We start from the raw sequence: 11,798 nt of genomic DNA on the forward strand, positions 1-11,798 counted from the left end.
ACTGATTGCACGAGAAGTCAACGGAGTATAGTAGTATACACAACTGTTGACTTGCAAAAGGTCAAAAACTGTTGTGGAGTTATTTTGTTTGACTTTGTGGTCAATGCTTATGCTTCCACAACTTTGTTGACTTGCAAAAGGTCAAGAACATATATTGTCAATGGAGCATACACAATTGGAGTTTACTGTTTAGAAATCTGCTTTGACTTGAAAAAAGTCAACAAACACCCTAGTTAAAGTATAGTACATACACATGAATTGCGTACGCCCCCTAGCTCGCCGTCATCAGACACACTATCAATTAAACAAAGATCAAAACTTTAGTTTGAATCTTGAATCTTGATGAATTCCAAAAACTGAAAAATGAAAAGATAAAAAAAAGTATTTTTTTTTTTTTTTTTCGGGTTTACCTGGGCTCGAATTCTTGAACATGAGCGATACTTTTGCCATACGCATCAGACCATGTAACTTTTCTTATTCCCGAACTAATTCGATTAGCATCTTCTTGTGCTAAAGTTTTTTTGAAATTAGTCTTGATCGGTATTCCTATTCCTTTGTGATCGGTTCCATACATCTTGCTTCTGCTCTCGCTGCTAACACCGTTGATCTTCCCTCGATGAACATGTTCATCGTCCTTGATGATCACATGTTGATGTTTTTTGTTGTATGATCTGTTGCGGCTTTTGTCTCCTGGAGTTCCTTTGTTCGAGCTTGATGGTGCGTAACAGGAGCACAGTCTAGAGACGTGCATCGATTATGTGCCGACGCAGCCAAGATACGAACGATTAAGCGTAGAGAAGTTTTAAGTATTTGGAGAAATTTGAAACAAGAAAAGTGTGTTTTAGTGTTGAATGATGAGTCCAAATTTGGTTATAGAGAGTGGCATTAGATTTTTGGTAGGGAACAATGCAATCATATTTCTCCCACTAAGTTGTGCTTTTTTAAATCTTATCATTACTTATAGTATAAAGTAGATAATTAGGTAATTTTATTTTCTTTGAGGTGATATTTGATATATCAAAACGTGCCGAGGTGAAACTTCGTACACAGTTCAAGACTCCAAGCTACGTTTTAGCTGATCCCATTGGTTAAAAGGTCGTTTTCACTGATCCCACTGGTTAACAGGTCGTTTTAGATGATTCCACTGGTTACCAAAATCTTATCCACAATCATTTGCCGTGCATGACCACTCGAAGCCATACAACTTTTTATATCATAAAATGGGTGCTAGAATGTCGTTTCAATTGTAGGGGTGTGTTAGCGCTAATGTATAGCAGATAACCAGCTGGACCGAGAACAAGTTTTAGATATGTCAACACGTCGTTGTTCATGGGATATCCATCGTGTTTGCCGTCACCGTTTGCGATCCCAACCTTGCAACATCTAAGATTCTAAGGCATCTGTTTATTTTGTAAAGAAACAATCGAAAGAATTTGATATTTTGATACATTGTGAAATATGAGTGAATTCATGAACTTTTTCACTATAAAGATAATACATAATGTGACATATTAATTAAATAAAATATAGATTTGATTTTGTAAAGAATAAAAAGTAAAATGCGCATGTGGTAGTAAATGTGAAGTACACATGCTTCAATTATGATTTATGATAGCAGCACAATCACATCAACATGCGTCCGGGTGTCCTCTATAATCTCTTTCACATTTTATACACTTATTATAAGATAACACATATATTTTGTAATATTATTTACACTCCTAGATCTAAAGCAGGTTGTTCCAACAATGGATTTATAAATACATATTCCTAATTAAATAACAATTAACTGATTATTGTGACTTAACTATTTGTAGCTGGGTTCAAATATCGGCATGACTGAGGTGCTGTTTGTTTTTTGGTCAGAAGCACTTCTGGCCACTTATGTCTGCGTCGCGCAGACCTTTGGGTCCTGCAGTTTGTTTGTTTTCTCGCAGACTTTTCATTAAAAAAGGTCTGCGAGACCTCTTCCCCATGCAGACATCAACCCATGTCTTCTAACCTCTTCTCACATCTTCCAACATCTTCCAAACACTCCTCTTCACATCACAGCCCTTCTCTTCTCCTCACCTCACCTGCTGCCACCATCACACCCTCCCACCTGCTGCCACCATCCCATCCATCTCAAATAAATCACAGTCGACTGTTGCTTATTCATTTTATTGCTGTTATCCCTTCGTTTTCACTCCTTCCCACCCACATACAACAAACACACACCAACAAACAAGCACAACTCTCACCAAAATCCCCCCGGTTCCATCTTTCTCTCACAGCAATCTTCAACCAAACCTCCATGAATCCCGCACGCATTTCAAACCGCCGGTTATCTCTACTCTCACCCACCCGCTGCCTGCTGCTCGTCACCATCTTCAGCCGCTCGTCGCCACCGTTCGCCGTCGATCACAGCCGTCGCCGCTGTCATACACCCGCCTCTCTTTCTCTCTTTCTGTCTCTCTCCCTCTCCGCCTCTCTGTCTAGTCGCTGCGCCACCACCAGACGGTGGTGGTGGTAGCCGGCCGTCCCATCAATTGAAGGCAACAACTGTGGTTTCAGGGAGTTTAGGGCGTGTGGTTTCAGGGAGTTTAGGCCGTCCCATCAATTGAAGGCACCAACTGTGAGTGTGGTTTGTGTAGATGAAGGGTTTTTAGGGCGTGTTTGGTTTGTGATTTCAAATTGAGAGTTTAGGGCGGTGGTGGTGAGAGATTGTAGAGAGAGAGAGTGTTCAAGGCAGAGAGAGAGAGAGAGAGAGTAGTGGTGTGTGTGAGAAGAGAAGGGTTTTTGTAAAAAAAAACAAACCCTCTTCTCCTTGCAGACTGCAGACATTTGGTCCACCTCTTCTCCTGCAGATGCCTGCAGATGTGGTCCGCAGACTGCAGACCTTTTCCTACAGAAAAAACAAACAACACCTGAGTGCGAGATGTTTTGTGAGACATCCTGAGAAGAGCTGGGATTTCGGCTAAGAAAGAGGCTCCTGTGAATTTCCTTACGGACGCTATGGAGGGGAGATCTACTCTGCGACCAGCGGATCTGCTCGTCTTTGGTTGGGCTAGGGGGAAACATGCTTGTGTTGACCTCACGGGGGTTTCCCCTCTGGTTGGTTTAAGGGAAAACGGGTTTGTAGCTGGACAAGGAGCAAGAAAGGCAGAATCGAAGAAAGTTGATAAGCACGCTAAAACTTGTGCAGAGAACCAACATGTTTTTGTCCCTTTTGCCTTTGACACATTTGACTCCCCAGCGCCAGAAGCTATCAAATTCCTGACCAGGGTCCAATGGGTCATTCACAACAATTGCTCAGCATCAGGGGGACGAGGTTTTGTCTTTGGCATATTAGGGTTTGCAATTCAGAAAGCGGTGGCGGCGCAGCTTGTTGCCCGTCTACCTTTTGTTTTGTTGTAACTTGGCAAGTATGAATGAAATTCCGTTTACTTTATTATTATTAAAAAAAACTATTCAAAATAAAAAAAAAGAGTAAACTGCCATTTTGGTCCCTGTGGTTTGGGCACTTTTGCCATTTTAGTCCAAAGGTTTCGTTTTTAACATGTGTGTCCAAAAAGGTTTCACAGTTGCCATTTTAGTCCACGGGGTTAATTTCATCCATTTTTTCTGTTAACGAGAAGGCCAATTCGGTCATTTTATATGGCTGAATTGCCCTTTTAGTTAACAGAATTACATACAAAATAACCAAATTGGCCTTCTCGTTAACAGATAAAATGGATGAAGTTAACCCAGTGGACTAAAATGGCAACTGTGAAACCTTTTTGGACCCACATGTTAAAAATGAAACCTTTGAACTAAACTGGCAAAATAACACAAACCACAGGGACTAAAATCACATTTAACTCTAAAAAAACAAAAATGAATTTATAACTATATTCCTAATTGTGCTTTTCAGGAAAGTTCATATCATATTGCCCACGATCTAATAAGGTTAAAAATGACATCTGTACTAGTACAAAAAGTCAAAAACTAACTTTAGATTTTAGCAGTAGTGTCATCCGGTGGACTGATAGAAATCCAAAGCAAAGAAACAGTAATCGACAGAATCCCGGCCCAAACATAAATAATCGTCGTCACTTTCCCTTTCCGACCCATGAGCCCTTTCATGAACGGATACATATGAGCCAAAACCCAAAAGCTAAAAAACGCTCCACCGACAAGCTTATTCCACTGCGGAATCACACTAAAAAGAGTCCTCGCAGTTCCCATAATTAGCGCCACGATATTCGTGATGCAAATAGTCAGCGGCATCACGAAAAGACTCGACCATTTCACCACGTACAGATCAGCGTAAATGTCATCTTCATCCTCCGCTGCCGACTTGGATGTCAAAGTGAACGAGATCTCGATTCCAGCTGTCACCTTTAACAGCCCTTGGATCACTGCTGCAAGATGCGCACTCGACCCACCAATCGCCCAAAACTGCTCGTTTCTCCACCATTCCTCGAGCGCTATTCCCGACCACTTCACTTCAAGTAATGATATCAGACAAAGTGTGATTGTCATAACCAGTAAATACGTCAGGAACGTTGCGTCGATATTTGGAACAATAAACTGCCCTGTGAACATGCAGAGTGCCGGGAGGAATAAATACGCGACTAGGAATATAGACGTGAACGGGTAGATACCCACGTTTAAGTATGCTATGCGTTGTAGGAACTTTAGACGCGAGCTTGCTAAAAACGCGTTGTTTTTCGAGAAAAATATTTCCACTGAACCTGTGGCCCAACGAAGCACTTGGTGCAACCGGTCTGTCAGATTGATGGGCGCGGTTCCACGAAATGCGTCGCGTTTTGTTATGCAGTAGATTGATCTCCAACCGCGGTTGTGCATTCTGTAACCGGTCACCACGTCTTCCGTCACTGATCCGTAGATCCACCCTATCCTTTCTCCCCATTCGGTATTTTCTTCGTACCTGTTTGCGAAATGTATATGTTTCAAAGATTTTGGTATAACCGCAGACACAGGTGTCAAATTTTGTTCTGTTTCAGGTAGGGGTGCAAACGAGCCGAGCGGCTCGAGAATAAGCTTGAAACGAGCCTAAATGAGTCTATTATTTATATTATTTTTATTTAATATATTAATTAATAGATAATAAATGAGCCGAGCCCGAGCTTGAAAAACTTCCAACGAGCCGAGCTTGAGCTCTTATAAGTTAATCAAGCTCGAGCTCGGGCTCGGCTTGTTTTCACCCCTAGTTTCAGGTAGGGGTGCTAACGAGCTGAGCGGCTCGCGAGCTACTCGAGATCGGCTCGAGAAAAAGCTCGAAACGAGCCGTGCCTTATCGAGCCTGAGCCCGAGCCGAGCTTGAGCCTCAAAACAAAGCTCGTTTGTTTATCGAGCCCGAGCCTCACATGTGAAGCTCGTTAGGCTCGTCGAGCCTTAGTGTAAACGAGCCGAGTCGAGCCGAGCTTATTTAAACTTGTTTACAAGCCGACCTCGAACCTAAAAATAAGCTTATTTGGTAAACGAGCCCGAGCCCGAGCTTTACTTATCGAGCTCGCAAGCCTAAAAAGTCTATTATTTATATTATTTTTATTTAATATACTAATTCATAGGTAATAAACGAGCCGAGCCCGAGCCGAGCTCGAGCTTGATAAAATACAAACGAGCCGAACTCGAGCCCGAGCTCGTATAAGTTAATTGAGCTCGAGCTCGAGCCTGGCCGAGCTCGGGCTCGGCTCGTTTGCACCCCTAGTTTCAGGTAACCAACTTGTTTCAGGGTAAAACAAGTTGGTTACCTTAAACTGAAATTTGACTATTTCGCGAAAGAAGAGTTACCAACAAGAAATAACTCCAATAGCCTCGGCTACGGTGGGTGCATCAAGTGGAGGGCGTGGAGCAAGGAGTGCGCCAGCAGGGCGGCCATTCTTGACAGACACGTGGTCAGCAAGTGGCCGCCCTTGAAACTCAGCGACAGCTATAGAGTCAACAAACATGGTCGAATTCCCGAATTTTTTCGGGAGGTTTAAATCAGGATGGTCCTCGTTCGGGGACGCACTTTCAAGGTCATCGTTCTGATTACGCACAGCCTGCAATGAGACACTTGGCGATAGTGTGGCGGCAGGTTTCTTTCTCTGCCCCACAATCCCACTGTACTCAGTGGCTCGTGGTGGACTAAAACCGTAGAGTGCATACCGTCTGAACATCGTCCCAGTTCCTACATACACCGGACCTTGTAGACCATCTAGCGCTCTCATATTCCCTGTGTTTATGAATAAAAACATGCTTTATATATTCGCTCGTCACATTAAAAAAAAAAAAAAAAAAAAAAAAAAAAAAACTAGAAGGAAAAAACATAACACACCATCAAAAAAGACAGTGTTGTGGTTAGCGTATCTATCAGAAGGATCGATGCCTTCGAATCTTTGTGGAAACTGTATGAAACAAATACGATCACCACCACGATCCATCATGAAGCACATACCTTCCCTTATAGCCATGGAATTATATATATAATGATCACAATCCAAGTTAAGAATAAAAGGTCCGTTTGAGAGTATAGCCGATGCTCTAACCAACGAGTTCATGGCTCCAGCCTTCTTCTCATGGTCGTAACCAGGACGTTTCTCACGTGAGACGTATACGAACATAGGAAGTCGAACGTCCACGTCTGTGAAATCTAGCTTTCCTTCATCTTCTGTGCCCATTACAGGTTCAGTTTCTGGTACCTTGCTCATTAACTGTATTCATACTATTTAAACATTTAAAAGGTGGAAATTTCGACTCATTTGTAACGTTCTATCTCAAATCAGTCGTACAAAATAGCTTAAAAGGAAATGAGTCAAATGAGCCATTCGGGTTGAACTAGGCCAAAGAGTATATTCAATGTATAAAACGTCTTAAATCGTGTTATTTATGAAATTAGAAAAATCATTGGAATAATATATGTTTTTTTTTAAATCATACTATTACCTGACACGGGTAGGGATAGTGTACATTAATGCAGAAGTGTGAGAAGTGTATTATAACATATATATATAACACTATATAACACCATATAAACACCGTATAACACAATGTAACACCATATAACACTATGTAGCACTATATAACACTATATAACAATATATAACACTATACATCTATCATAAACATGCTATCAGACAAAATATAGTATTATATTTGTTATATAGTGTTACATAGTGTTATATGGTGTTACATATTGTTATACGGTGTTTATATGGTGTTATATAGTGTTATATATAGTGTTATATATAGTGTTATAATACACTTCTCACACTTCTGGATTAATGTACAGGATCCTCTACCTACCTGACACACTTGCTTATTTGTTAAGAAAATAATTTTCTCGTCAGTAGTGTTTTGGGTTAACTCAACTCGACCCAACTAATGGGTTGATTCAGGTGATGTATTATTTTAAACGGGCCAAATAAAAAAAATATAGTTTAAAGGGAAATGAGTCAAACGCAGTTTACCTGTATGATCCCGGCATGATCACCCTTTTTGTGATCAGCTACAGGGTTCAACCATGTACCGGGCCAATGTGTACCGTCTGCCATCCATGTTGCCTTTGAATTCTGAACGGTCTCAGCCGAAGCTGAGCTATCACTCTTTTGTCTGGATAGGTTTTTGTCCTTTGTGTTTTCCTTGCGATCATGCTTTTCGCAACGTTTCTTTATGACATCTGGAAGAGCGTTGATCCTGACCTTGAATTCATCATACTCTCTCTTGATCCAACGATGATCCTTCACGAAATCAGGCCGTTTCTTGTTCTTGGTTGGGTCTGTTTTCTGTGTGAAATAACTGTCCGGGTTTCTCGGTTCAATGTTGTGTTTCCGGCAAAAGGGTACCCATAGCTGCATTTTCAGTACTGGTTACACAGTCTTGTCAGTTTATATTGTTAAACAGGGGTGGCTAAACGTACCCCCCCCCCCTAAAGCGTCAAATCAAGAGGATTCATTTTTGGTGTAAAAATAGAAAAATATTAGTGATTTGACAGCTTAAAAGAGTACACAAATAAAAACCGAGGAGGTGGTGTACATTTAACACAACCCACTAAATAATTAGAGTAGTCAACCTTTACCTATTAAAGAATAGAGTAAACTGCCATTTTGATCCCTGTGGTTTGGTCACTTTTGCCACTTTAGTCCAAAACTCAAACTTTTTGCATCTGGGTCCCTATGGTTTCAGTTTTATTGCCATTTTGGTTCAAAAATGAAATCAGGTAATATTATCTTATAAAATACTGATATTTTGTCATTTTCCGCACGGGCAAAATGATCATTTATTTTTTATAAATAAATACCATATTTTATAAGACAAATATGACCTGATTTGCCCCTAAGGAAAATGACAAAATTGCAGGATTATATAAGAAAAATATGACCTGATTTTATTTTTTGGACCAAAATGGCAATAAAACTGAAACCACGGGGACCCAGATGCAAAAGGTTTGAGTTTTGGACTAAAGTGACAAAAGTGACCAAACCTCAGGGACCAAAATGGCAGTTTACTCTAAAGAATATTAAGTTTTAGACTTTTGGTGTTTTATCTAGAAAACTAGTTTATTTAGTTGAACGGGTCGAACGCTGCCAAAGTGTATTTTTAATACTTGGAACCGACTAATTAACGCAATGTCTTTTGTAAAGTTAGAAAGAGCGACAAATAGTGTTTCCGGTCAAGTACCCATTATCTAACCCTCCCACGGTCCCACTAGCATGTTACCCGTATTAAGACGGGTAAGTTGGATAATGGGTCAAAGCGGGTTAAATTATTGGTGGTAAGGGTAATGATAGTATTTGACATACATTACCAAAACTGACGGCCTCGGCCATTGCCTCGAACGTCAAAATGGCACCACCGTCATCAGAGATGTAGATGGAGATCTTTTCGATAGGATATTCAACGGCAAGGATAGACAAAATGGTGTTGGCGGTAACTAAGGGCGGCTCCTTATCAGGGTCCGCGGTGGAGATGAATATATCCACTCCAGGGAGATCAGAGCGACCGGTACTCTCGAACTTATCCTTGAGGGCAACCAAATCTGTTGCTCGGTTTATTGGGTTTAGCTTCGGCAGTTGATCTAGCAACCATGAGATGGCGAACCAAATCTCGCAGGAGATTGAAACTCCCCATAACCACATTGCATCCAAATTAGGGTTTTGTAATCTCCATGATAGAAAGAAGAATTGTGTTACTAGTCTGATTGCCACCAGTACCCTGTTCATCCAGGTTCATTATAAGTATGCATGCATGCATGGAGATATATTAACAGTCCAAAATTCAAACTTTTTAAATCTGGGTCCCTGTGGTTTAACTTTTATCGCCATTTTGGTGCAAAAATGAAATCAACTGATATTTGGCTAATAAAATCCTATTATTTTATCCTTTTCCTCAGGGGCAAAACGGCCAACTATTAGCTGATTTCATTAATTTAAATAACAATGTGTTATAATAAAATTTTATTAACAGTTTTGCCCCTGAGGAAAATGACAAAATAACAGTATTTTATTAGTCAAATATCAGCTGATTTTATTTTTGGACCAAAATGGCAATAAAAGTGAAACGACAGGGACCCAGATTTAAAAAGTTTGAGTTTTGAACTAAAGTGGCAAAAGTGATCAAACCTCAGGGACCAAAATGGCAGTTTACTCATCTTATTTATTATTTACATAGTAAATTTGCAACTTTTCTATGTACAGTGTACCTTATGGTAAAAAAGGTGTTGCCCTTCAAAAAAAAAATAGTAAAAAAGGTGTTTTTCAAAACAAAATTGACTATTTACTTTTAACCCAAAAATTTTCATTCTTTTGTAATTTAACCTCCCAATTTTTGTTTTTTTTTTTTTACTTTTAACCCAAAATTTTCATCTTTTGTAATTTAACCTCACAACTTTTTTACTTTCAATTTTTTTCGCAAATTTTCGTTTTACGTTTCGTTTTAAATTTTGCGAGTTAACACAACGCAGGGTGCGTATGTGGTTCAACGTTCGTACGCCCATTTTTTCCCGTTTGAGAGGTTTGTCGCAACGCGCAAGTCCGAGATCTTAGTTATTCTTTTCTATGTTTTACGTTTCGGTCTGATATATTCGCATTAAAACGTCGCAACTTTAGTCTTGGTGGTCGCAAGCGATGGTGTTATTTGGCACAACTTTATGCCCCGCCAGGAAGGGGGCTTAATTCTAGTTTTTATTATACATATATAATGAAACCCATTTGGGTCCTAAGGTCAGGTAGGTAAAGAGAGTGCACCTAACCTATATGGGCTAAGCACGCTGGCTGGAACCGAAGTCTTGCGGGTTAGAGGCTTCCACGGTTTGTCCATAAACTCAGCAAAGCTTTTCGGGTCCTTATTATCGTCATCCTGCCAACATGCGTTTCCGATACCATACTTACCCTTGCTTTCGAACAACCAACGTTGCTGATCGAAATCTGTTTTACTGTTTGATGTCAACAATGACACCTGCCGATCTGACTCGTTGGAGTTTCGCCGGGTCGCTTTTTTAACCCCCTTTGGCGAGGAGGCCATTATCGATTCATTTCTAGATTAACAAGCATTGTTTTTGTTTACAGCCATTTAGTGTCCTTGTTTTCATCCTTAACTTTCGTGTTGCCCATGATGATTTAAGAAACATGAAATGTTACCGACTTACCCCTTTTGTTTGTACATTTTTAAGTTTTAACTAGGGATTTTTAAGAAAATCATACCAAAATGGAAAAGTCATACCGGTAAACAATTTTCTATTTAATAATCAAAGTATTCCATTTTTAGGTTCTCTTTTTGGGCTGATGAATTCTCTCTCTCTTTGGGCTTTAATGATCAACTAGTTTTTTTCAACTTCGTGTGTTGCGACGAAATCGATCAAATGATAATTTAAACAAACGTGATTTGAAAATAAAGTTATAACAATGTAACTTTTTTTTATATAAAATGGAATGAACTCACCAGTATTTGTTGCTGTTAAAATATTTTCAAAACGCGTTTCAGGTAACTTGATGTAAAGCTATTAGAAACAAGCTATGGAGCACTGAAGGTTTAAATAAAGTAGCTATAGTTTAGTTAACTGAATAAAAGAAGAAAATTATGTTTTTCATCAATTAGGGTTTATCCCTACAAATACATTTGAAATGGAATATGGGTTTTAGCCCATTTGTTTAATATAAAAAGTTGGTGTATTTACAACTTTGAAATTATTTTCTAACTACGATCCTGATAATTTATTTTGCTACAAATTAAATAAAACATGATACCACCAATCAAGCTCGAACCGCTCCCAGGATGGGGTCAGGGGCTGCGATAGTTTCTGCCATGTTCGATTTCCCCTTTCATACCGACATGAACACCGGCTTCGATGCTTCGTTTCGTTTCGAGTCACAAGTTGGCAACAGATTTATTTCCATAGTTTGCTCAAATTCCAAGTTTCCATCTAGGCTATTACGTTCAATTAACTCTTCATGTTCTATGTTCATCTACGCTTGTTCTTAATTGATTGCTGCTTCCACTAGTTTAGATTGAGTTGACTGAAGAAGAGGTTTCACTTTTAATACATCGATTTGAAGGAAGCTTTGGAAAGCAGAATCATCGACATTGTCTTGGACAGATGATTGTGATTTTTTATAGATTGAATCATGAGACATGTGACGTGCAATTTTTATTTTGTGAGATGCGAATTGTAGTTTTGAAACTTGTAGAATGACGGATGGAACAAAAACAATTGACTTTCTATGAAAATTTATGAAGTTAGAAACTTCATTTTTTTCCTCATGACCAGACAATTTTTATCAAAAATTGAATTTTAGCTCAAAATAGAATATTTTAACATTTATACCCACATGGTC

The 11,798-nt window shown here is 39.5% G+C and overlaps 2 protein-coding genes across 2 annotated transcripts; both read right to left on the bottom strand.

The window, feature by feature from the left end:
• Window position 1: 1 nt before the first annotated feature.
• Window positions 2-814, bottom strand: LOC110927369. The gene is made up of 2 exons (XM_022171047.2): window positions 411-814; window positions 2-294 (listed from the first exon to the last, which is right to left on the bottom strand). The coding sequence occupies exons 1-2, from the start codon at window positions 749-751 to the stop codon at window positions 234-236; spliced, it is 402 nt and encodes a 133-aa protein (XP_022026739.1). The 5' UTR covers window positions 752-814; the 3' UTR covers window positions 2-233.
• Window positions 815-3,797: 2,983 nt separating this feature from the next.
• On the bottom strand, window positions 3,798-10,503 carry LOC110927367 (cellulose synthase-like protein D1). The gene is made up of 6 exons (XM_022171045.2): window positions 10,217-10,503; window positions 8,769-9,180; window positions 7,437-7,817; window positions 6,305-6,680; window positions 5,779-6,202; window positions 3,798-4,912 (listed from the first exon to the last, which is right to left on the bottom strand). Exons 1-6 carry the CDS (start codon window positions 10,486-10,488, stop codon window positions 3,973-3,975), a joined length of 2,805 nt encoding a protein of 934 aa, XP_022026737.1. The 5' UTR covers window positions 10,489-10,503; the 3' UTR covers window positions 3,798-3,972.
• Window positions 10,504-11,798: the final 1,295 nt, after the last annotated feature.

The sequence above is a fragment of the Helianthus annuus genome, chromosome 2, assembly GCF_002127325.2.
Source record: "Helianthus annuus cultivar XRQ/B chromosome 2, HanXRQr2.0-SUNRISE, whole genome shotgun sequence".
Taxonomy (NCBI): domain Eukaryota; kingdom Viridiplantae; phylum Streptophyta; class Magnoliopsida; order Asterales; family Asteraceae; genus Helianthus; species Helianthus annuus.